This window comes from Sander vitreus, chromosome 20 (assembly GCF_031162955.1).
Source record: "Sander vitreus isolate 19-12246 chromosome 20, sanVit1, whole genome shotgun sequence".
In the NCBI taxonomy this organism is placed as follows: domain Eukaryota; kingdom Metazoa; phylum Chordata; class Actinopteri; order Perciformes; family Percidae; genus Sander; species Sander vitreus.
In genome coordinates this window covers 27,774,516-27,793,666 of record NC_135874.1, presented here as the reverse complement: position 1 = coordinate 27,793,666, position 19,151 = coordinate 27,774,516, and the positions used below count along the sequence as shown (strand labels likewise).

General features: G+C 41.8%; 1 protein-coding gene across 1 annotated transcript in view; it reads right to left on the bottom strand.

Annotated features, from left to right (window-relative positions):
• Nucleotides 1-19,151, bottom strand: part of prkd1 (protein kinase D1) — a 66,935-nt gene that overhangs the window by 24,916 nt on the left and 22,868 nt on the right. Inside the window, exons 3-10 of the mRNA XM_078277400.1 lie at nucleotides 14,279-14,410; nucleotides 12,718-12,887; nucleotides 12,594-12,617; nucleotides 9,825-10,035; nucleotides 9,645-9,722; nucleotides 9,280-9,478; nucleotides 8,225-8,348; nucleotides 423-500 (exon numbers count right to left, since the gene is read on the bottom strand). Coding sequence (XP_078133526.1) covers nucleotides 423-500; nucleotides 8,225-8,348; nucleotides 9,280-9,478; nucleotides 9,645-9,722; nucleotides 9,825-10,035; nucleotides 12,594-12,617; nucleotides 12,718-12,887; nucleotides 14,279-14,410 — 1,016 coding nt within the window. The remainder of the gene's footprint in view (nucleotides 1-422; nucleotides 501-8,224; nucleotides 8,349-9,279; nucleotides 9,479-9,644; nucleotides 9,723-9,824; nucleotides 10,036-12,593; nucleotides 12,618-12,717; nucleotides 12,888-14,278; nucleotides 14,411-19,151) is intronic.

Below are 19,151 nucleotides of genomic sequence, written 5' to 3'. Positions count from 1 at the left end.
CAACAACGGGGAAAACGACAGGACGGACCGCCACACACAGGCAACAACGGTGAAATTAAACGCCACAACAACGGGGAAAACGACAGGACGGACCGCCACACACAGGCCACGGGGAAATTAAACGCCACACATCGGCTACAACAACGGGATGGACCGCCACACGTATATAGCAATACATATAGCAAGTGTAAGTCGCTTTGGCTAAAAGCGTCAGCTAAATGACATGTAATGTAATGTAGTAAGCCTACTTTCTGCTCACCTCCAGGATGACCAGTTTGAAAATAGACTTGCAGAAGATGCAAGATTTGTGCATTGATTGAAGTGAAAAGATGCTGAGGTTCCTGCTGTCACACTGGATTTGTCCTTTAACGTATTTCCGTAAAAACCAGAGATGAAGGAGACAGCGACTGAGCTCCGCTTACCTTGAAGTATTTACTTCCTGTGTCGTTCTGAAACATCGTGATGCATTTGCTGTCCAGCCGCCAGTAATGTCTCTTCCTCTGAAAACAGAAATAAAGAGGAGGAAAGGAAAAATAGGAAGTTAGACAAGACAGCGGACAGGGGAGGAGAGATGCAAGGAGTGGAGGAAAAGCAGAAAAAGGTAAGAAGAAAGACACAGAGACATTTCACACAGAGCTGAAAGATGCCGAGTAGCAACAACTGTTTAGCTCTCATTCTCAAAACTTCTATATCAGAAATATGGGTTTCTTTTTAACCAAATTAGTCAAAAAAGTGAGTACAATATTCAATGTTATAGCATTTGAAAAAACTGAAATGGTTTCAAAACCTGACTAAACGTTGACATCCACCAACATACGTTCCTCTATTAGTCAAAATCATTCATAAATCATTTAAAAATCATGTATAATCTCCTATAAATGAGATTTATTGACCATGAAGTGTAAAACTATTGGTAGTGAGTTGGTGTTAGTGAAAAATAGCATCAACAACATGGAAAAAAAGGGACAAAAACATTGAAAAAAGTGACAGAAACGTCAGAAAATGTGCCAAAAATATTTAATAAATGGTCAAAAAAAGTTTTGACCCAGAAGACAACACAAGGGTTAGAAAAACTAAGTTGATAAGAAATAAGTCAAGTTCGGTATTTAAACTAAAAGCCTCAAAAGTAATCCAATCGTGTTGTCCTCCCGGCCGCTCTGCACCTCGTTTGTTGTCGGTCCAAATAAAAAAAAAACTGCCTTTTCCGACGTTTTATTTCACTTTTGTCGTTTTTTTCACTTTATCATTTTGTCACTTTTTTCATCATTTTGTCACTTTTGTTGTTTTTGTCACTTTTTATCATTTTGTCACTTGTTTTTGTCACTTCTTATCATTTTGTCACTTTTTTGTTGTTTTTGTCACTTTTTTTAAACATTTTTGCTACTTTTTCATCACTTTTGTCACTTTTTCCATCATTTTGTCACTTTTTATCATTTCTGTCACTTTTTTGTTGTTTTTGTTACTTTTTTCATCATTTGTCACTTTTTTCAACATTTGTCACTTTTTTCAACATTTGTCACTTTTTTCATAATTTGTTACTTTTTCATTATTTCTCAGTTTTGTCACTTTTTTCAACATTTTTGTCAATTTTTTCATCACTTCTGTCACTTTTTTCAACATTATTGTTACTTTTCTCATCATTTTTGTCACTTTTTTCAACATTTGTCACTTTTGTCAACATTTGTCACTTTTTTCATCATTTTTGTCACTTTTTTCATCATTTGTCACTTTTTTTCAACATTTAGTCACTTTTTGTCAACATTTGTCACTTTGTTGTCATTTTGTCATTTTTTCAACATTTTTAGTTACTTTTTTTCATACATTTGTCACTTTTTTTCAACATTTGTCACTTTTGTCACTTTTTTCAACATATTTGTCACTTTTTTTCAACATTTGTCACTTTTTTCAACATTTTGTCACTTTTTTCAACATTTTGTCACTTTTTTTCAACATTTTATGTCACTTTTTTTCAACATTTATGTCACTTTTTTGAACATTTTAGTCACTTTTTTCAACATTTTTGTCACTTTTTTTCAACATTTTGTCACTTTTTTCAACATTTGTCACTTTTTTCATTTTGTCACTTTTTTCAACATATTTGTCACTTTTTTCATACATTTTGTTACTTTTTCATCATTTCTCAGTTTTTGTCACTTTTTTCAACATTTTGTCAAGTTTTTTCATCACTTCTGTCACTTTTTTTGAACATTGTCACTTTTTCTCATCATTTTTGTCACTTTTTTTCAACATTTAGTCACTTTTTTCAACATATTTGTCACTTTTTTCATACATTTTGTTACTTTTTCATCATTTCTCAGTTTTGTCACTTTTTTTTCAACATTTTTGTCAAGTTTTTTCATCACTTCTGTCACTTTTTTTTGAACATTGTTACTTTTTTCATCATTTGTCACTTTTTTCAACATTTGTCACTTTTTTCAACATTTGTCACTTTTTTCATAATTTGTTACTTTTTCATTATTTCTCAGTTTTGTCACTTTTTTCAACATTTTTGTCAATTTTTTCATCACTTCTGTCACTTTTTTCAACATTATTGTTACTTTTCTCATCATTTTTGTCACTTTTTTCAACATTTGTCACTTTTGTCAACATTTGTCACTTTTTTCATCATTTTTGTCACTTTTTTCATCATTTGTCACTTTGTTGTTTTTGTCACTTTTTTCAACATATTTGTCACTTTTGTCATCATCATTTCTGTCACTTTTTTGTCATTTGTCACTTTTTTCATCATTTTGTCACTTTTTATCATTTGTCACTTTTTGTCACTCATTTGTCACTTTTTTGTTGTTTTTGTCACTTTTTCAACATTTGTTACTTTTTTTCAACATTGTTACTTTTTCATCATTTTTGTCACTTTTTTCATCATTTTTGTAACTTTTTCATCTTTTGTCACTTTTTTCATCATTTGTCACTTTTTTTTCATCATATGTCACTTTTTTCATCATTTGTCACTTTTTTATCATTTTGTCACTTGTTTTTGTCACATTCAAAAATCCTATGAAACATCGAGGAAGGGATGAAGTGACCCTGCCCGGAGGAAGCCCGGGGCCCCCGTCTGGAGCCAGGCCCAGATGGAGGGCTCATCAGCGAGCCGTCTGGTGGCCGGGTTTGCCACGGAGCCCGGCCGGGCAAAGCCCGAAAAAGCTATGTGGCGGACATCTCTCCATCCCATGGGCCCACCACCTGTGGGAGGAACCGCTGGGGTCGGGTGCGCTGCAACATGGGTGGCAGTGAAGGTCAGGGGCCTCGACGGACCAGACCCGGGCAGCAGAGGCTGGCTCTGGGGACGTGGAATGTCACCTCTCTGTGGGGGAAGGAGCCGGAACTTGTGCAGGAGGTGGAGCGCTACCGGTTAGAGCGCACAGTCTCGGTTCTGGAACCATACTCCTGGACAGGGGTTGGACTCTTTTCTTCTCCGGAGTTGCCCAGGGTGTGAGGCGCCGGGCGGGTGTGGGGATACTCACAAGCCCCCTGGCTGAGCGCCGCTATGTTGGAGTTTAACCCGGTGGACGAGAGGGTCGCCTCCCCTACGCCTGCAGGTTGTGGGGGGGAAAACTCTGACTGTTGTTTGTGCATATGCACCGAACAAGAGTTCGGAGTATTCGGCCTTCTTGGAGACCTTGAGTGGAGTCCTGCATGGGGCTCCAGTCGGGGACTCCATAGTTCTGCTGGGGGGACTTCAACGCGCACGTGGGTAATGATGGAGACACATGGAGAGGCGTGATTGGGAGGAACGGCCTCCCTGATCTAAACCAGAGTGGTTGTTTGTTGTTGGACTTCTGTGCTAGTCATGGATTGTCTATAACGAAACACCATGTTCGAACATAGGGATGCTCATAAGTGTACTTGGTACCAGAGCACCCTAGGCCAAAGGTCAATGATCGATTTTATAATCGTTTCATCTGATCTGAGGCCGTATGTTTTTGGACACTCGGGTGAAGAGAGGGGCGGAGCTGTCAACCGATCACCATCTGGTGGTGAGTTGGGTCAGGGGGTGGGGGGAAGACTCTGGACAGACCTGGTAAGCCCAAACGGGTAGTGCGGGTAAATTGGGAACGTCTGAGGAGGCCCCTGTCCGACAGACTTTCAACTCACACCTCCGGCGGAGCTTTTCGTGCATCCCTGTGGAGGCTGGGGGCATTGAACCCGAGTGGACAATGTTCAAAGTTTCCATTGCTGAAGCTGCGGTGAGGAGCTGTGGTCTTAGGGTCTTAGGTGCCTCAAGGGGCGGTAACCCACGAACACCGTGGTGGACACCGGTGGTCAGGGAAGCCGTCCGACTGAAGAAGGAGTCTTTCCGGGATATGTTATCCCAGACGACTCCGGAGGCAGTTGCAAGGTACCGAAGGGCCCGAAGGGCTGCAGCCTCTGCCGTGAAAGAGGCAAAGCAGCGTGTGTGGGAGAAGTTTCGGAGAAGACATGGAGAAGGACTTTCGGTCGGCACCAAGGTACTTCTGAAAACCGCTCGCCACCTCAGGAGGGGGAAGCGGGAGAACCATCCAAGCTGTGTACAGTAAGGATGGGACGCTGTTGACCTCAACTGAGGAGGTAATAGGGCGGTGGAAGGAGCACTTTGAGGAACTCCTAACCGACTAATACGCCCTCTATGGTAGAGGCAGAGCTGGAGGATGAGGGGGGATTGGCATCAATTTCCCTGGTGGAGGTTGCTGAGGTAGTTAAACAACTCCACAGTGGCAAAGCCCCAGGAATTGATGAGATCCGTCCAGAAATGCTTAAAGCTCTGGGTGTGGAGGGGTTGTCTTGCTGACACGCCTCTTCAACATTGCGTGGAAGTCTGGGACGGTGCCTAAGGAGTGGCAGACCGGGGTGGTGGTTCCCCTTTTTAAAAAGGGGGGACCAGAGGGTGTGTGCCAATTACAGGGGTATCACACTTCTCAGCCTCCCGGTAAAGTCTACTCCAAGGTGCTGGAAAGGAGGGTTCGGTCGATAGTCGAATCTCAGGTTGAAGAGGAACAATGCGGATTCCGCCCTGGTCGTGGAACAACGGACCAGATCTTTACTCTCGCAAGGATCCTGGAGGGAGCCTGGGAGTATGCCCAACCAGTCTACATGTGTTTTGTGGATCTGGAGAAGGCGTATGACCGGGTGCCCCGGGAGATACTGTGGGAGGTGCTGCGGGAGTACGGGGTGAGGGGGGTCCCTCTCAGGGCCATCCAATCTCTGTACGACCAAAGCGAGAGCTGTGTCCGGGTTCTCGGCAGTAAGTCGGACTCGTTTCAGGTGAGAGTTGGCCTCCGCCAGGGCTGCGCTTTGTCACCAATCCTGTTTGTAGTATTTATGGACAGGATATCGAGGCGTAGTCGGGGTGGAGAGGGGTTGCAGTTCGGTGGGCTGGGGATCTCATCGCTGCTTTTTGCAGATGATGTGGTCCTGATGGCATCATCGGCCTGTGACCTTCAGCACTCACTGGATCGGTTCGCAGCCGAGTGTGAAGCGGCTGGGATGAGGATCAGCACCTCTAAATCGGAGGCCATGGTTCTCAGCAGGAAACCGATGGAGTGCCTTCTCCAGGTAGGGAATGAGTCCTTACCCCAAGTGAAGGAGTTCAAGTACCTTGGGGTCTTGTTCGCGAGTGAGGGGACAATGGAGCGGGAGATTGGTCGGAGAATCGGCACAGCAGGTGCGGTATTACATTCAATTTATCGCACCGTTAGACGTAAAAAGAGAGCTGAGCCAGAAGGCAAAGCTCTCAATCTACCGGTCAGTTTTTTGTTCCTACCTCACCTATGGTCATGAAGGCTGGGTCATGACCGAAAGAACAAGATCCAGGGTACAAGCGGCCGAAATGGGTTTCCTCAGGAGGGTAGCTGGCGTCTCCCTTAGAGATAGGGTGAGAAGCTCAGTTATCCGTGAGGAGCTCGGAGTAGAGCCGCTGCTCCTTTGCGTCGAAAGGAGCCAGTTGAGGTGGTTCGGGCATCTGGTAAGGATGCCCCCTGGGCGCCTCCCTAGGGAGGTGTTCCAGGCACGTCCCAGCTGGGAGGAGGCCTCGGGGGAGACCCAGGACTAGGTGGAGGGATTATATCTCTAACCTGGCCTGGGAACGCCTCGGGATCCCCCAGTTGGAGCTGGTTAATGTGGCTCGGGAAAGGGAAGTTTGGGGTCCCCTGCTGGAGCTGCTACCCCCGCGACCCGACCCCGGATAAGCGGATGAAGATGGATGGTTTTTGTCACTTTTTATCATTTTGTCACTTTTGTTGTTTTTTGTCACTTTTTCATCATCTGTCACTTTTTTCATCATTTGTCACTTTTTTGTCGTTTGTCACTTTTTCATCATTTGTCACTTTTTTCATCATTTTGTCACTTTTTTCATCATTTTGTCACTTTTTTCATCATTTTTGTCACTTTTTATTCATTTCTTGTCACTTTTTTCATCATTTTTGTCACTTTTTTCATCATTTTGTCACTTTTTTCATCATTTTGTCACTTTTTTGTCGTTTGTCACTTTTTTCATCATTTGTCACTTTTTTCATCATTTGTCACTTTTTATCATGTTTCTGTCACTTTTTTCATCATTTTGTCACTTTTTTGTCGTTTGTCACTTTTTTCATCATTTGTCACTTTTTTCATCGTTTGTCACTTTTTTTCATCTTTTGTCACTTTTTCATCATTTGTTACTTTTTTTCATCTTTTGTCACTTTTTTCATCATTTTTGTCACTTTTTTCATCATTTTGTCACTTTATCATTTTGTCACTTTGTTGTTTTTGTCACTTTTTTCATAATTTGTCACTTTATTCATCATTTCTGTCACTTTTTTCATCATTTTTGTAACTTTTCATCTTTTGTCATTTTTCATCATTTGTCACTTTTTCATAATTTGTCACTTTTTTCATAATTTGTCACTTTTTTTGTTGTCACTTTTTTCATATTTTGTCACTTTTTTCATCATTTTTGTCACTTTTTTCATCATCTGTCACTTTTGTTGTTTGTCACTTTTTTCATCATTTTGTAACTTCATCTTTTGTCACTTTTTTCATCATTTTGTCACTTTTTTCATCATTTTTGTCACTTTTTTGTCGTTTGTCACTTTTTTCATCATTTTGTCACTTTTTTCATCATTTGTCACTTTGTTGTTTTTGTCACTTTTTTCATAATTTGTCACTTTTTATCATTTCTGTCACTTTTGTCGTTTGTCACTTTTTTCATAATTTGTCACTTTTTTCATCATTTGTTACTTTTTTCATCATTTGTCACTTTTTTCATCATTTGTCACTTTTTTCATCATTTGTCACTTTGTTGTTTTTGTCACTTTTTTCATCATTTGTCACTTTGTTGTTTTTGTCACTTTTTTCATAATTTCTCACTTTTTTCATCATTTTGTCACTTTTTTCATCATTTGTCACTTTGTTGTTTTTGTCACTTTTTTCATAATTTGTCACTTTTTTCATCATTTTGTCACTTTTTTCAACATTTTGTCACTTTTTTATCATTTGTCACTTTTGTCGTTTTTTTCACTTTTTTCAACATTTTTGTCACTCTTTTCATCATTTCTGTCACTTTGTTTCTGTCACTTTTTTTTGTTTGTCACTTTTTATCATTTGTCACTTTTGTCGTTTGTCACTTTTTTCATAATTTGTCACTTTGTTGTTTTTGTCACATTTTTCATCATTTGTTACTTTTTTCAACATTATTGTCCCTTTTTTATCATTTGTCACTTTTTATCATTTGTCACTTTGTTTTTGTCACTTTTTTCATCATTTGTCACTTTTTATCATTTGTCACTTTTTATCATTTGTCACTTTTTATCATTTGTCACTTTTTTGTTGTTTGTCACTTTTCCTCATTTGTCACTTTGTTGTTTGTCACTTTTTTCATCATTTGTCACTTTTTTCATCATTTGTCACTTTTTTCATCATTTGTCACTTTTTTCAACATTTTTTTAATTTTTTTTTTTCAAATGTTATAAAATGTAATACAACACCCAAAATCAAGGAAAGTAGTGAACTGATAATGTATTTTACTTGTAAAGAGCGTCGTATGGAACCATGCACGTCATTTTTTTGGCAGATTTTGGTTGAAAGAAACCCAAATTTCTGAAAATGGGTCAAATTTGACCCAATGACAACAGGAGGGTTAGGTAACTGAAATATCAGGTTTTTTTGTCTGCAAGAGGCATTTGGTTAAATGTAATAAATAATCACAGTGACAAACAAATAAACAAACAGGTGAATCAGCCAGGTGTAATACCAGAGTGTCCTTGCTGGTGTAGTGGACCATCCAGCCCTCCTTCATCACGTTGCTCGTCTTCCTCTTTGTGTTTTTGACGGACTGAACGACTCGCATCAAAGGGATGTTGTTACTGGTGGACGGGCTGTAGGGGGCGGGACAAAGCTCAATCTAACATCTCTGTGTTTGTGTTTCTAAATGTGTGTGCACAGACTGTGTATAAAGATGGACGCTTCATCACCACTTCCTCCCACTGTTCTGTACCAAAGTAAAGCTCTATCTCCCCAGCGCTGTGGAGTGAAGTATGGCTACACCACACATACATTCTGGGATAGGACCAATCACAGTCGTCGTGGGCGGCGCTAAGCTCCGGATGCAGTGACGTTGGCTCTGCTAAATAGTCTCAGGAACTTGTTTTGGTTGAACATTTGCACCGTGAGCTATTTAGATTAACTGGTTAAACCTCATTATCTCTTACCAGTGTGTCTCCGTGTGTACTTCGTCCACAGAAATCCCACCAATCAGTCCCAAAACCTCCCAGTTAGAGAGGAAATGACCTAAACATATTCTTTATAAATGTTTACAATCATTCCCCGAAAGAACCAAGCAGGTCTGACTTATTGAACCATCCACATCTTCTAAACTTGACATTTTCAGCGTGTAGCTCGTTAGTCGTGTGTGTGTGTGTGTGTGTGTGTGTGTCTCTGTGTGTGTGTGTGTGTGTGTCTGTGTATGTCTCTGTGTGTGTCTCTGTGTGTGTGTGTGTGTGTGTGTGTCTCTGTGTGTGTGTGTGTGTGTGTCTCTGTGTGTGTGTGTGTGTGTGTGTGTCTCTGTGTGTGTGTGTGTGTATGCGTGTCTCTGTGTGTGTGTGTGTGTGTGTGTGTGTCTCTGTGTGTGTGTGTGTGTCTCTGTGTGTGTGTGTGTCTCTGTGTGTGTGTGTGTCTCTGTGTGTGTGTGTGTGTCTCTGTGTGTGTGTGTGTGTGTGTGTGTGTGTGTGTCTCTGTGTGTGTATGCGCGTGTCTGTGTGTGTGTGTGTGTGTGTGTGTGTGTCTCTGTGTGTGTGTGTGTGTCTGTACCTGATGGCCCGGTTGGACTCGTCCAGATCGGGGTCGTGCATGTCGGGGTCACTGTGCCCCGCCTCCAGCAGGAGACCCCCCTCTGATGTAAGCGCCTCGTCCATGTCGTCCAACAGGCCACCACCTCTGTCTACATCGTGGTCGTCGAGGCAACCCTCCACCATCGTGACGTCTGACTCCGCCCCCGGGCTCAGGAGCTCTACGAAACAAACACACACCTGGATGAAGAAGTTTGTGTTCGTTTTTCTGTAGATGTGAGGACCGACGTTGTAGACCATCACAGTGAGGACATTAACATTTGGTTGAAGCATATCTCTGTGTGTGTGTGTGTGTGTGTGTGTGTGTGTGTGTGTTTTGAAACTTGCCTCCATTTCTGGAAACTTCTCCCAGACAGTTGTTTGGCACTTTAGGAGCACATCGTTTGTGGCAATTAAATTTACAATCTGAGGGAGAAAGAAGGAAGGAAAGTAGTCATTAGGGTATAGCAGGCTAGATTCCAACATTTGACACCTTTTTGGTAAAAAAAACCCCCGAACAATACTCACCTTTACACTGCAGGCCCTGTCTGAAGAGGCCTTTCAGCAGCTTCTTGCAGTGCTGGCAGACGGTGGGCCGGGTGTACGAGTGGATCAGGAAGGTGTGAGGTACTTTAACCTTCGACAGTAAGATCTTGTCCAGTTCGATGGGACGTCCCACGTATGACTGGGAGCTGGAGCGCCGCTCTCGACCCGGGAAGTGATCCAATTGGTTCTTCTGCTACGAAAAGTGAGAGCAGGAGGGTGGATTTGTGTAATTTACAAGCAAGTTACATAATTATTGATACTAAGGATATGTTCCTATGTGTAATATTATATATATATATATATATATATATATATATATATATATATATATATATATATATATATATATATATATATATATATATATATATATGTGTGTTTTCTAATAACAATTCTAATTAAAAAAGGTCACACAGATTCCTCTCATCCTTTAAAAAAGCACAATTGGCCACAAACCTTAAAAGGTGCTCTAAGCGATGTTGAGTGACGTCACTTCTTGTTGACGTTCGAGGTATTGTCAAACAAAACGGAGGCTAGCTCGCCCCTCCCTCCTTCTCATTCTCCTAATACAATAATGGTCCCCTCCCCCTTGTGGAAGTAGCCTACGTGCTAACGCTGCTGCGGTGATGGCTCAACCAACTCCTTCTTGTCGGTTATTGCGTGGTTTGTGTGTTCAGGGGACAGGCAGCTAGCAGATAATGAGATGTTTTTTACAGTGTGTTCAGGGGACAGGCAGCTAGCAGATAGTGAGATGTTTTTTACAGTGTGTTCAGGGGACAGGCAGCTAGCAGATAGTAAGGAGATGTTTTTTACAGTGTGTTCAGGGGACAGGCAGCTAGCAGATAGTGAGGAGATGTTTTTTACAGTGTGTTCAGGGGACAGGCAGCTAGCAGATAGTGAGGAGATGTTTTTTACAGTGTGTTCAGGGGACAGGCAGCTAGCAGATAGTGAGGAGATGTTTTTTACAGTGTGTTCAGGGGACAGGCAGCTAGTAGATAGTGAGGAGATGTTTTTTACAGTGTGTTCAGGGGACAGGCAGCTAGCAGATAGTGAGGAGAGGTTTTTTTACAGTGTGTTCAGGGGACAGGCAGCTAGCAGATAGTGAGATGTTTTTTACAGTGTGTTCAGGGGACAGGCAGCTAGCAGATAGTGAGGAGAGGTTTTTTTACAGTGTGTTCAGGGGACAGGCAGCTAGCAGATAGTGAGATGTTTTTTACAGTGTGTTCAGGGGACAGGCAGCTAGCAGATAGTGAGGAGAGGTTTGCTGTATGTGACAAAAAATATTGTAGCCTAAAAAATGCGTGACATCGCTTAGAGCACCTTTAAGCCCAAATCACTACTGTACAGTGAAATAGATGTCTCGTATCTCTTTAGTTCTACTCTGATGAATAAGTGTGAGAACTGTGAAGCATAGTTATGTAAAAACGGTAATAATCATAAGCAGCATTATGGTGATTCCCCAGGTTTCATTTAGGTCAGTGTCCAACATCACCTCATAACCTTTCCAGGCAAAGTAATGCGTAGAGTAATGTGTCTCTACAGATTTAGGGAGTTCAGGCAGCTGCATGCAGGGAAAGGGGCCTTAATCGTGCGGTATACTCGCCACAGCCGACCTGTCACACGCTAATATGACGTCATTGGAGCGCTGTAACTATGTATACTTGCGCATGGTGGTCGCGACACTAGTTGCAGTCTTTTCCTGAACAGAGGTGGCGCTAAGGAGCAAAAGCTACCGACGTTATTTCTACGGACTAGAAGAAGAATTTCGATTTGATTCAATATCCTACTTGTCGGATTAAGCCTTTCATTCACCATAAAAGACCTCATCTTAACCCAGTAACTTTACAAGAGAGACTTGCAGTCACTCTCAGAGTCCCGGCGTCCGGTTACCCTCGAACTCATCCATGCTTCCTGTTTCCACCGCTGAAAAAACTAAAAAAAAGTCCTGCCGCGCCAGCGAGATCTACATCTAATGTGATTATATATGTGTGAATATAATGTGAATATCAATTGTGCTGCTGCTGAGATTTTCCAAAACAAACAGACTGATTTAAAATCCTGTGTACTCTGTTAATTAATTAGAAGCATAAATGCTAAACATAAATATTAATGCAAGTACAGTTCCTCAGAGATTATTACAGAGTGCTTTTATTAGGAATGCACCGAATCCAGGCTTCGGACTGGGCTGAATATTGGGCTTTTTGACGGAGGTTGGGTTTCTGCTGAACCCTACGCTTGCACTCCGCGCGCTACGCTGGTCGCTGTAATGACGGCGCCGTTGATTACGGGAAGGTGTTGACGTAGGTGGAGCTTCAATGCAGCAGGCTGAGAGGAAGTGGAAATGGAACTGGTGAGCAGAAAAAGTGTTGTTTGGCAGTACTTTCAGTCAAAAGAAGGCCATTCAAGTCCAGCTACATGTTCAATCTGCAATGCTGATTAGTCTGGTGGTGGCGAGGACCCTAAACAATACACAACATCACCGCTGTTACAACATCTGGTATGAAACATCTGGAAGAATACGAGCTGAGCATGAAGGAATCTACAGACAGCAGCCAGAATGCAGCAACTTCAGGTACGGCAAAGGAAGGACAGTCACTGTTTACTTCATTAATGTGTTGACTGTGTTCATGGACTGAGGACGGGACGAGGATTCAGCAGAATCATAACCAGTGGATTAGGTATTCGGTCGAACCCCAAAAATCTGGATTGGGTGCATCCCTAGTTTTTATGGATAACAGCGGTGCAACTGACCTCCATGCTGGGACTGACTGGCGACTGGACAAAGAGAGAACAAAAGAAAGAAAGAAAGTTAGATCAAATGTTTTAATGAAAGAAAAAACATTGACAGATCTTATCTTACTTATTACCGACTGACCAGTAAAGCCTCGTCGGTGTAGTGGGGCGGTGAGGGCTCTGCAGAGAGGGGGCGCCCCAGGTTTATCAGCCCCCCTGTCAGGGAAACATTGGACGAGCGACGCCTACGTACTCCGCTGCAGTTATTGGGGATCTTAAAGGCACAACGCTTGTGATAGTTCAGACCGCAGCCTGGACAGAGAGAACAACAACCAAACATTTATTAACCAGAGTTAATTTGTCTAACACAGTGGTTTCCAACCTTTTTGGGCTGATGTAGCCGTACAGTCCTGTCAGAAAAACTCACGTACCCCTTCATTGACTCCCAATGTATGTTCCAAATGTATTCATTGTATAAACAGGTGGATATTGTTGTTTTTTCATACAACTGAACTGTCAATATTTGGGTTGTTTTGGTCAGCAATCATGCTACTACTACTACTACTACTACTACAACAACAAGCTTTCACTTTAAAAGGTGCACTATGAGTTCCTGCATGACATCACTTCTGTTGACGTTCCAAGTAAATACCAAACAAAACAGAGCTATCTCGCCCCTCCCCCCATGTTTCCGTAACTGTCATGACTAACTGACTTACTGTCACTAACCCCCTCCCCCTCCCCCAACCATCTTGTCTGTGATTGGCTGGAACATGGTTTGTTGTATTTTGGTGCACAGCCTGTGCCTCTAGTGTTTGTTTGACGTTTACGACCCCTGTGTTGTCTCCCGAGACCGGGCTTTTTCACGGTGTGTTCAGGGGGCAGGCAGCTAGCGGCTCAAGGAGAGACGACTACCATTTGAGACAAAAAATAAAATCGCACTGAAACCATGCAGGAACTCATAGTGCACCTTTAAGCTAACTATTTGAACCGTTTAGTCAGTTTAGCTAACTATTAGATCTTTTAGTCAGTAGTTTAGCTAACTATTAGATCTTTTAGTCAGTAGTTTAGCTAACCATTAGATCTGTTTAGTCAGTAGTTTAGCTATTAGATCTGTTTAGTCAGTAGTTTAGCTAACTATTAGATCTGTTTAGTCAGTAGTTTAGCTAACTATTAGATCTGTTTAGTCAGTAGTTTAGCTAACTATTAGATCTGTTTAGTCAGTAGTTTAGCTAACTATTTGAACCGTTTAGTCAGTTTAGCTAACTATTAGATCTTTTAGTCAGTAGTTTAGCTAACTATTAGATCTTTTAGTCAGTAGTTTAGCTAACTATTAGATCTTTTAGTCAGTAGTTTAGCTAACTATTAGATCTGTTTAGTCAGTAGTTTAGCTATTTGAACTGTTTAGTAAATACTTTTAGCTAGCCATTTCAGTTGATTATGTATTAATAACCATTAATGTAATTAAGCTACCTGTTTAAATTCCTGTGTTCAGATGTTACAGCTGATATATTCTTTTATTAAATCATAATGTATTCATTTGTCAAATTAGTTGAGCTGCTCCACAATCTTTCCTTGTACCTCCTGGCACTAGCAGAAGTACATGTACCCCTGGTTGGGAATCACTAACACATATCCACAGAAATATAACAAGAAATAATTTCTCTTTTTGAGCCACAAAAGCTTCATCAGTAAGTTCGTACCTTCACATTTGAGTCCCTGCCGTACGAGTCCCCACAGCATCTCTCCACAGTGGTCGCAGAAGGCTGGAGCTCGGTACGAGTGAACGAACAGACAGTGTGGACGGATCTGGAAGTCCTCCACTGTGGCCGAAGCTGCGGGACGTTTATGGACATTGGGATACGAGTGAATTCAACAACCAGAGAACCATATACTTCAGTCAGGTTGGGCCTTCAGTAGACTCTGAATGAACCAAGCAATCATTTATTTAATTTGTGATAGTAATGCTGCGTTCCAGACACAATTTTTAGCCAGTAAGTTACGAATTCAAGTCATGACTCACGACTTGGTAGCGTTCCAGGTAAAGTCATGACAAGCCCTTCTAGCTCGTGTTACCTAGCGGCTACCTAACGTTGACGTTAGCTAGCGCTAGCAGATACTAGCGATTTCTAGTAGGTAGCATTGGCCAAGAAAAAACACATTATATTTTGGACCGGATCTGAATCAAGGGGCGGATACACAAAGTATTTTTCAAATCAGAGAAGCTAACGTCAGCTAATGTTAACCAACGCCCTTACTAAACTAATGTTACTAATGCTAAATTAGTCTTCTAGCTGTTTAAATATCTAATATTAGCAAAGGAATTGTTAATAAATGATGCAAATATAACTATCCATCCACATGATGTTCACTACACTTTCAAATGAGGCCAAGCACGTTTAGGAGACAGGAAATGTGTACCATTTCATACCATTGAACAGCGTGTAATGGGCTATCTTTAGTGGTAGAGAATTGTTGACTGAGGTCTGCACTCTACGAAAGCCATTATAGTTAGAACATGTAGATACATGCAAGGTTAGGTTGGTTCTGCACAAGAAGAAAAATATATAATATCACCAGAGCTACTTTAACTCGCCAAGAATGACTCAAGCGAGAAGAGGGGAGGGAGATAAACAGAACAACAGAGACAAAGAGTAATGAATGGGTTGTTAGTGGGTATTTTGTAAATGTTTTGGAGGTATGAGAGGCTCTTAACGGGCGCAGATGGACCGAGTGTTTGTGTTGTTGGCCAGCAGGCTTGGCAAGGCATGATGGATAGTTTGGGATGTCGTTTTTCTCTCTCTCAGCATGTATTTCTGAAATCTTTCGCCTTTTTCTTCCACACACACACACACACACACACACTCGCCCTGTGCTGTGGTCCTCCAGTAGAATACGGCTCTGATTAGACATTCTGCTGCAGGAAATTACCTCCATTTATTAAAATTATTGTTTATGGCTTTTGTTTGGAGGGCCAACATACGTTTGGAAGTCTGAACAAGCTCCCCAAACTGTTATTATATGCTTCAGAAAATGACTTGTGTGTCTCGGTGTGTGTGAGGGTTTCCTAGGTAGTCCTTGTCTAAATATAAATGCTGTTTATGTGTGGGTTCTCTGTGGTGGAATTAAATGCGTTAAGCAGCGTTTGCTGCTGGCTTGTTAACACACAACCACAAAACAAACACTGCGGGTGGTGAAACTGTAAACCAGCAGGGCGTGGCGTACTAATAATTAGGCCTACATTTGTGTTTAGCTTACTTATATTATGATATATCAACATTCAGAGGGCAGGGGTCTGTTCAGACTTTGATAAATCTCTAAAGAAGTACAACATCTTTTAAACATTACCACCTAATATTGCTCAAACAGTTTTCTCTAATGTTAACTTGTATTTTTGTTTCTGCCACTAAAATACAACTGAAACATACTTTTTATAACCCCACCCACCATCTTTCCTAAAGCTAACTGGCTACCGTTCTTGTGCCGCATGTCAGTTAAACGTACGTCCCGACCCAGAGCGTTAAAAAGTGACGCCAAGGTTGTGTCTCAAAGCGCCTACTTGCACACTTCAAACACTTAGTTTTAACCCTTGTGTGGTGATTCAGTGTTTGCTAAAAGAAACAATATGCTATTTATTATTTCTTCTAACTCAAACTCATTGGCCTTGGCTCATTTTCTGTGAAGAACATAAAAAATAACTTATTTTCAATGACAAAAAACTATTACATATGACTACACACGGTACCCCCCCTACACATAACTATTACATATGACTACACACGGTACACCCCCCTACACATAACTATTACATATGACTACACACGGTACACCCCCCTACACATAACTATTACATATGACTACACACGGTACACCCCCCTACACATAACTATTACATATGACTACACACGGTACACCCCCCCTACACATAACTATTACATATGACTACACATGGTACACCCCCCCTACACATAACTATTACATATGACTACACATGGTACACACCCCCTACACATAACTATTACATATGACTACACATGGTACACCCCCCTACACATAACTATTACATATGACTACACACGGTACACCCCCCTACACATAACTATTACATATGACTACACACGGTACACCCCCCTACACATATTACATATGGTGTACTGGACCAGAGGGTAAATGGCAAAATATGAACCATAAATGACGTATGTATCATTGGTAATTGAGCTAAAGTAAACATCACTTAAGTATGTTTACATACATTGTTATGGCTGTATTGATTTAAAAGCCTAATAATGTGGTGGGTCCACCAGACCCGGGAACATTGGCTGTGTAACAAAAATATGAACACACCACACAAGGGTTAAGTATATAGTGTAGATAACACAAAAAGGTCAGTGCACTGAAAGTACCCTGATGACCCCTGATGATCATTTGCATACAGGAAAGCCCATATTTTTGGCGAGCTCGAAAATCGCGGTCACTTGTTGCGTTCGTCACGCTCATCCCGCTCGTCATTTCCGGTGTTTTAACATAAAAGTGTTCCTTTTTGGACAATACTAACCATCGAAAGTGGACATTATGGCAGTAAGTGGTCAGCGACCATTAGCAGTGTACTGACAGAAGTATTGCAGAATGAGACGCAGCCCATGAGTCCCGACCAAGCGCGTTATAAAAGGAGACTTTTAGCGTCAGTAACAATGTCAAAGGCACCTGACCAAGCGTCCGTATTTTACGCCATGAGTGAGAATGTGTTGCCCATTTTTATACCTTTAAAACCCTGATTGTCAAGGAGTTCTCCAGACCAGAATGGTCAGCGGCTGTCACTGATTGTTACCTTAGAAACAATTGGTTGTGTGGGGGTAAAAATATTATGTGGTGAACACTTTATCTATTAAATGACATACTGTGTTTTGGCTCACTAGAGGCATCCATGTTTGTTTGGTTTTCGGGGACTCGCATATTATTTAGCACCAAGTCAGCTGTATCACAGCTGGGAGCATGCCTATGTTCCCACAGCCCTATGTTCCCACATTTCCTTTTTCATAAATTTGTATCAGATTGTATCCCCCTTTCTCCCAATTTGGTAGTCAATTACACCCAACCTATTATCCAGTAGCAATGGACTACAGATGGAATGTAGCTTTTAGCTAAATCTGGTGCAACCATCTAACCATTAACCCTAGGAACACAAGACCTAATTTTGAAAATGTCCTAGAAATGTGGGAACATAAGGCCTAGTTTTCAGTGAAAAAATATTCTTAGAAATGTGGGACCATTGGGATGTGGGAACATAGGACTGTGGGAATATAGGGCTGTGGGAACATTGGGACGTGGGAACATAGTACTGTGGGAATATAGGGCTGTGGGACCATTGGGACGTGGGAATATAGGGCTGTGGGAACATTGGGCTGTGGGAACATAGGGACGTGGGAACATAGGGACGTGGGACCATTGGGACGTGGGAACATAGGGACGTGGGAATATAGGGCTGTGGGAACATTGGGCTGTGGGAACATAGGGACGTGGGAACATAGGGACGTGGGACCATTGGGACGTGGGACCATTGGGACGTGGGACCATTGGGACGTGGGAATATAGGTCTGTGGGAACATTGGGATGTGGGAACATTGGGATGTGGGAACATTGGGATGTGGGAATATAGGGCTGTGGGAATATAGTACTGTGGGACCATTGGGACGTGGGAATATAGGTCTGTGGGAACATAGGGACGTGGGAACATTGGGCTGACCCCTCACAGCTTTGAGAATAAAATAAAGTTTAGTCATAACCACAATTTCAATGTTTGCATAGTATGGGAAATGTACACATGGTGCATATGTGTGTACATACATAGATGTACACGGGTGTACTTGTATGTGCCTTTGATTTGTTTGGTTTGTTTTTCTAGTTTTATTTGCCTGCTTATTGAATTGTAGTTTGTCTTTGTAACACACTTTAATAAAAACAATAAACCATAGAGAAAGTAAAGAGGAGCAGTGAAATCCCATCATCCTCGAGGGTTTATTGTGGACTGTAAAGTGTTGTGAGCTGATTAACACAGGAGGAAACAACAGAGCTCTCTGGCTTAAATCACAGCCAATAAAACCTGTCTGGATGAGTGTTTCAGGGAATTATCAGGATGTTTTCTTAACAGGTTATTTGTGACCAATGAGTTCGCTTGGCTTCATTGTCAATTTCCTGTTTGTTTCCTCGACACTTCGAGCTGTTGCCGAGACTGACAGAGAGCTGTTAAAAGAAGTGTTTTTTTACTGAGCATCAGCAGAGGAGGAGGAAAGGTAGAGTATAATAATAATAATAATACATTTTATTTTTTTAGCGCTTGTCAAAGTACTCAACACACAATAGAAACAAAGGAAATAGTAAAACCGGCAACTAACAGTAGATGAAATGTGATATTATTATAGGGTGAAGGCTGTTCTAAATCAGTACAGTCACGCATGTTTATGTGTACAGAGTTCAGGGGGGAGATGAAGAGGAAGAGGGACATGATGAAGAGGGAGAGTAAGGGCCTTATTTTAACGATCTAAGCGCACGGCGTGAAGCGCCTGGCGCAGGTGCGTT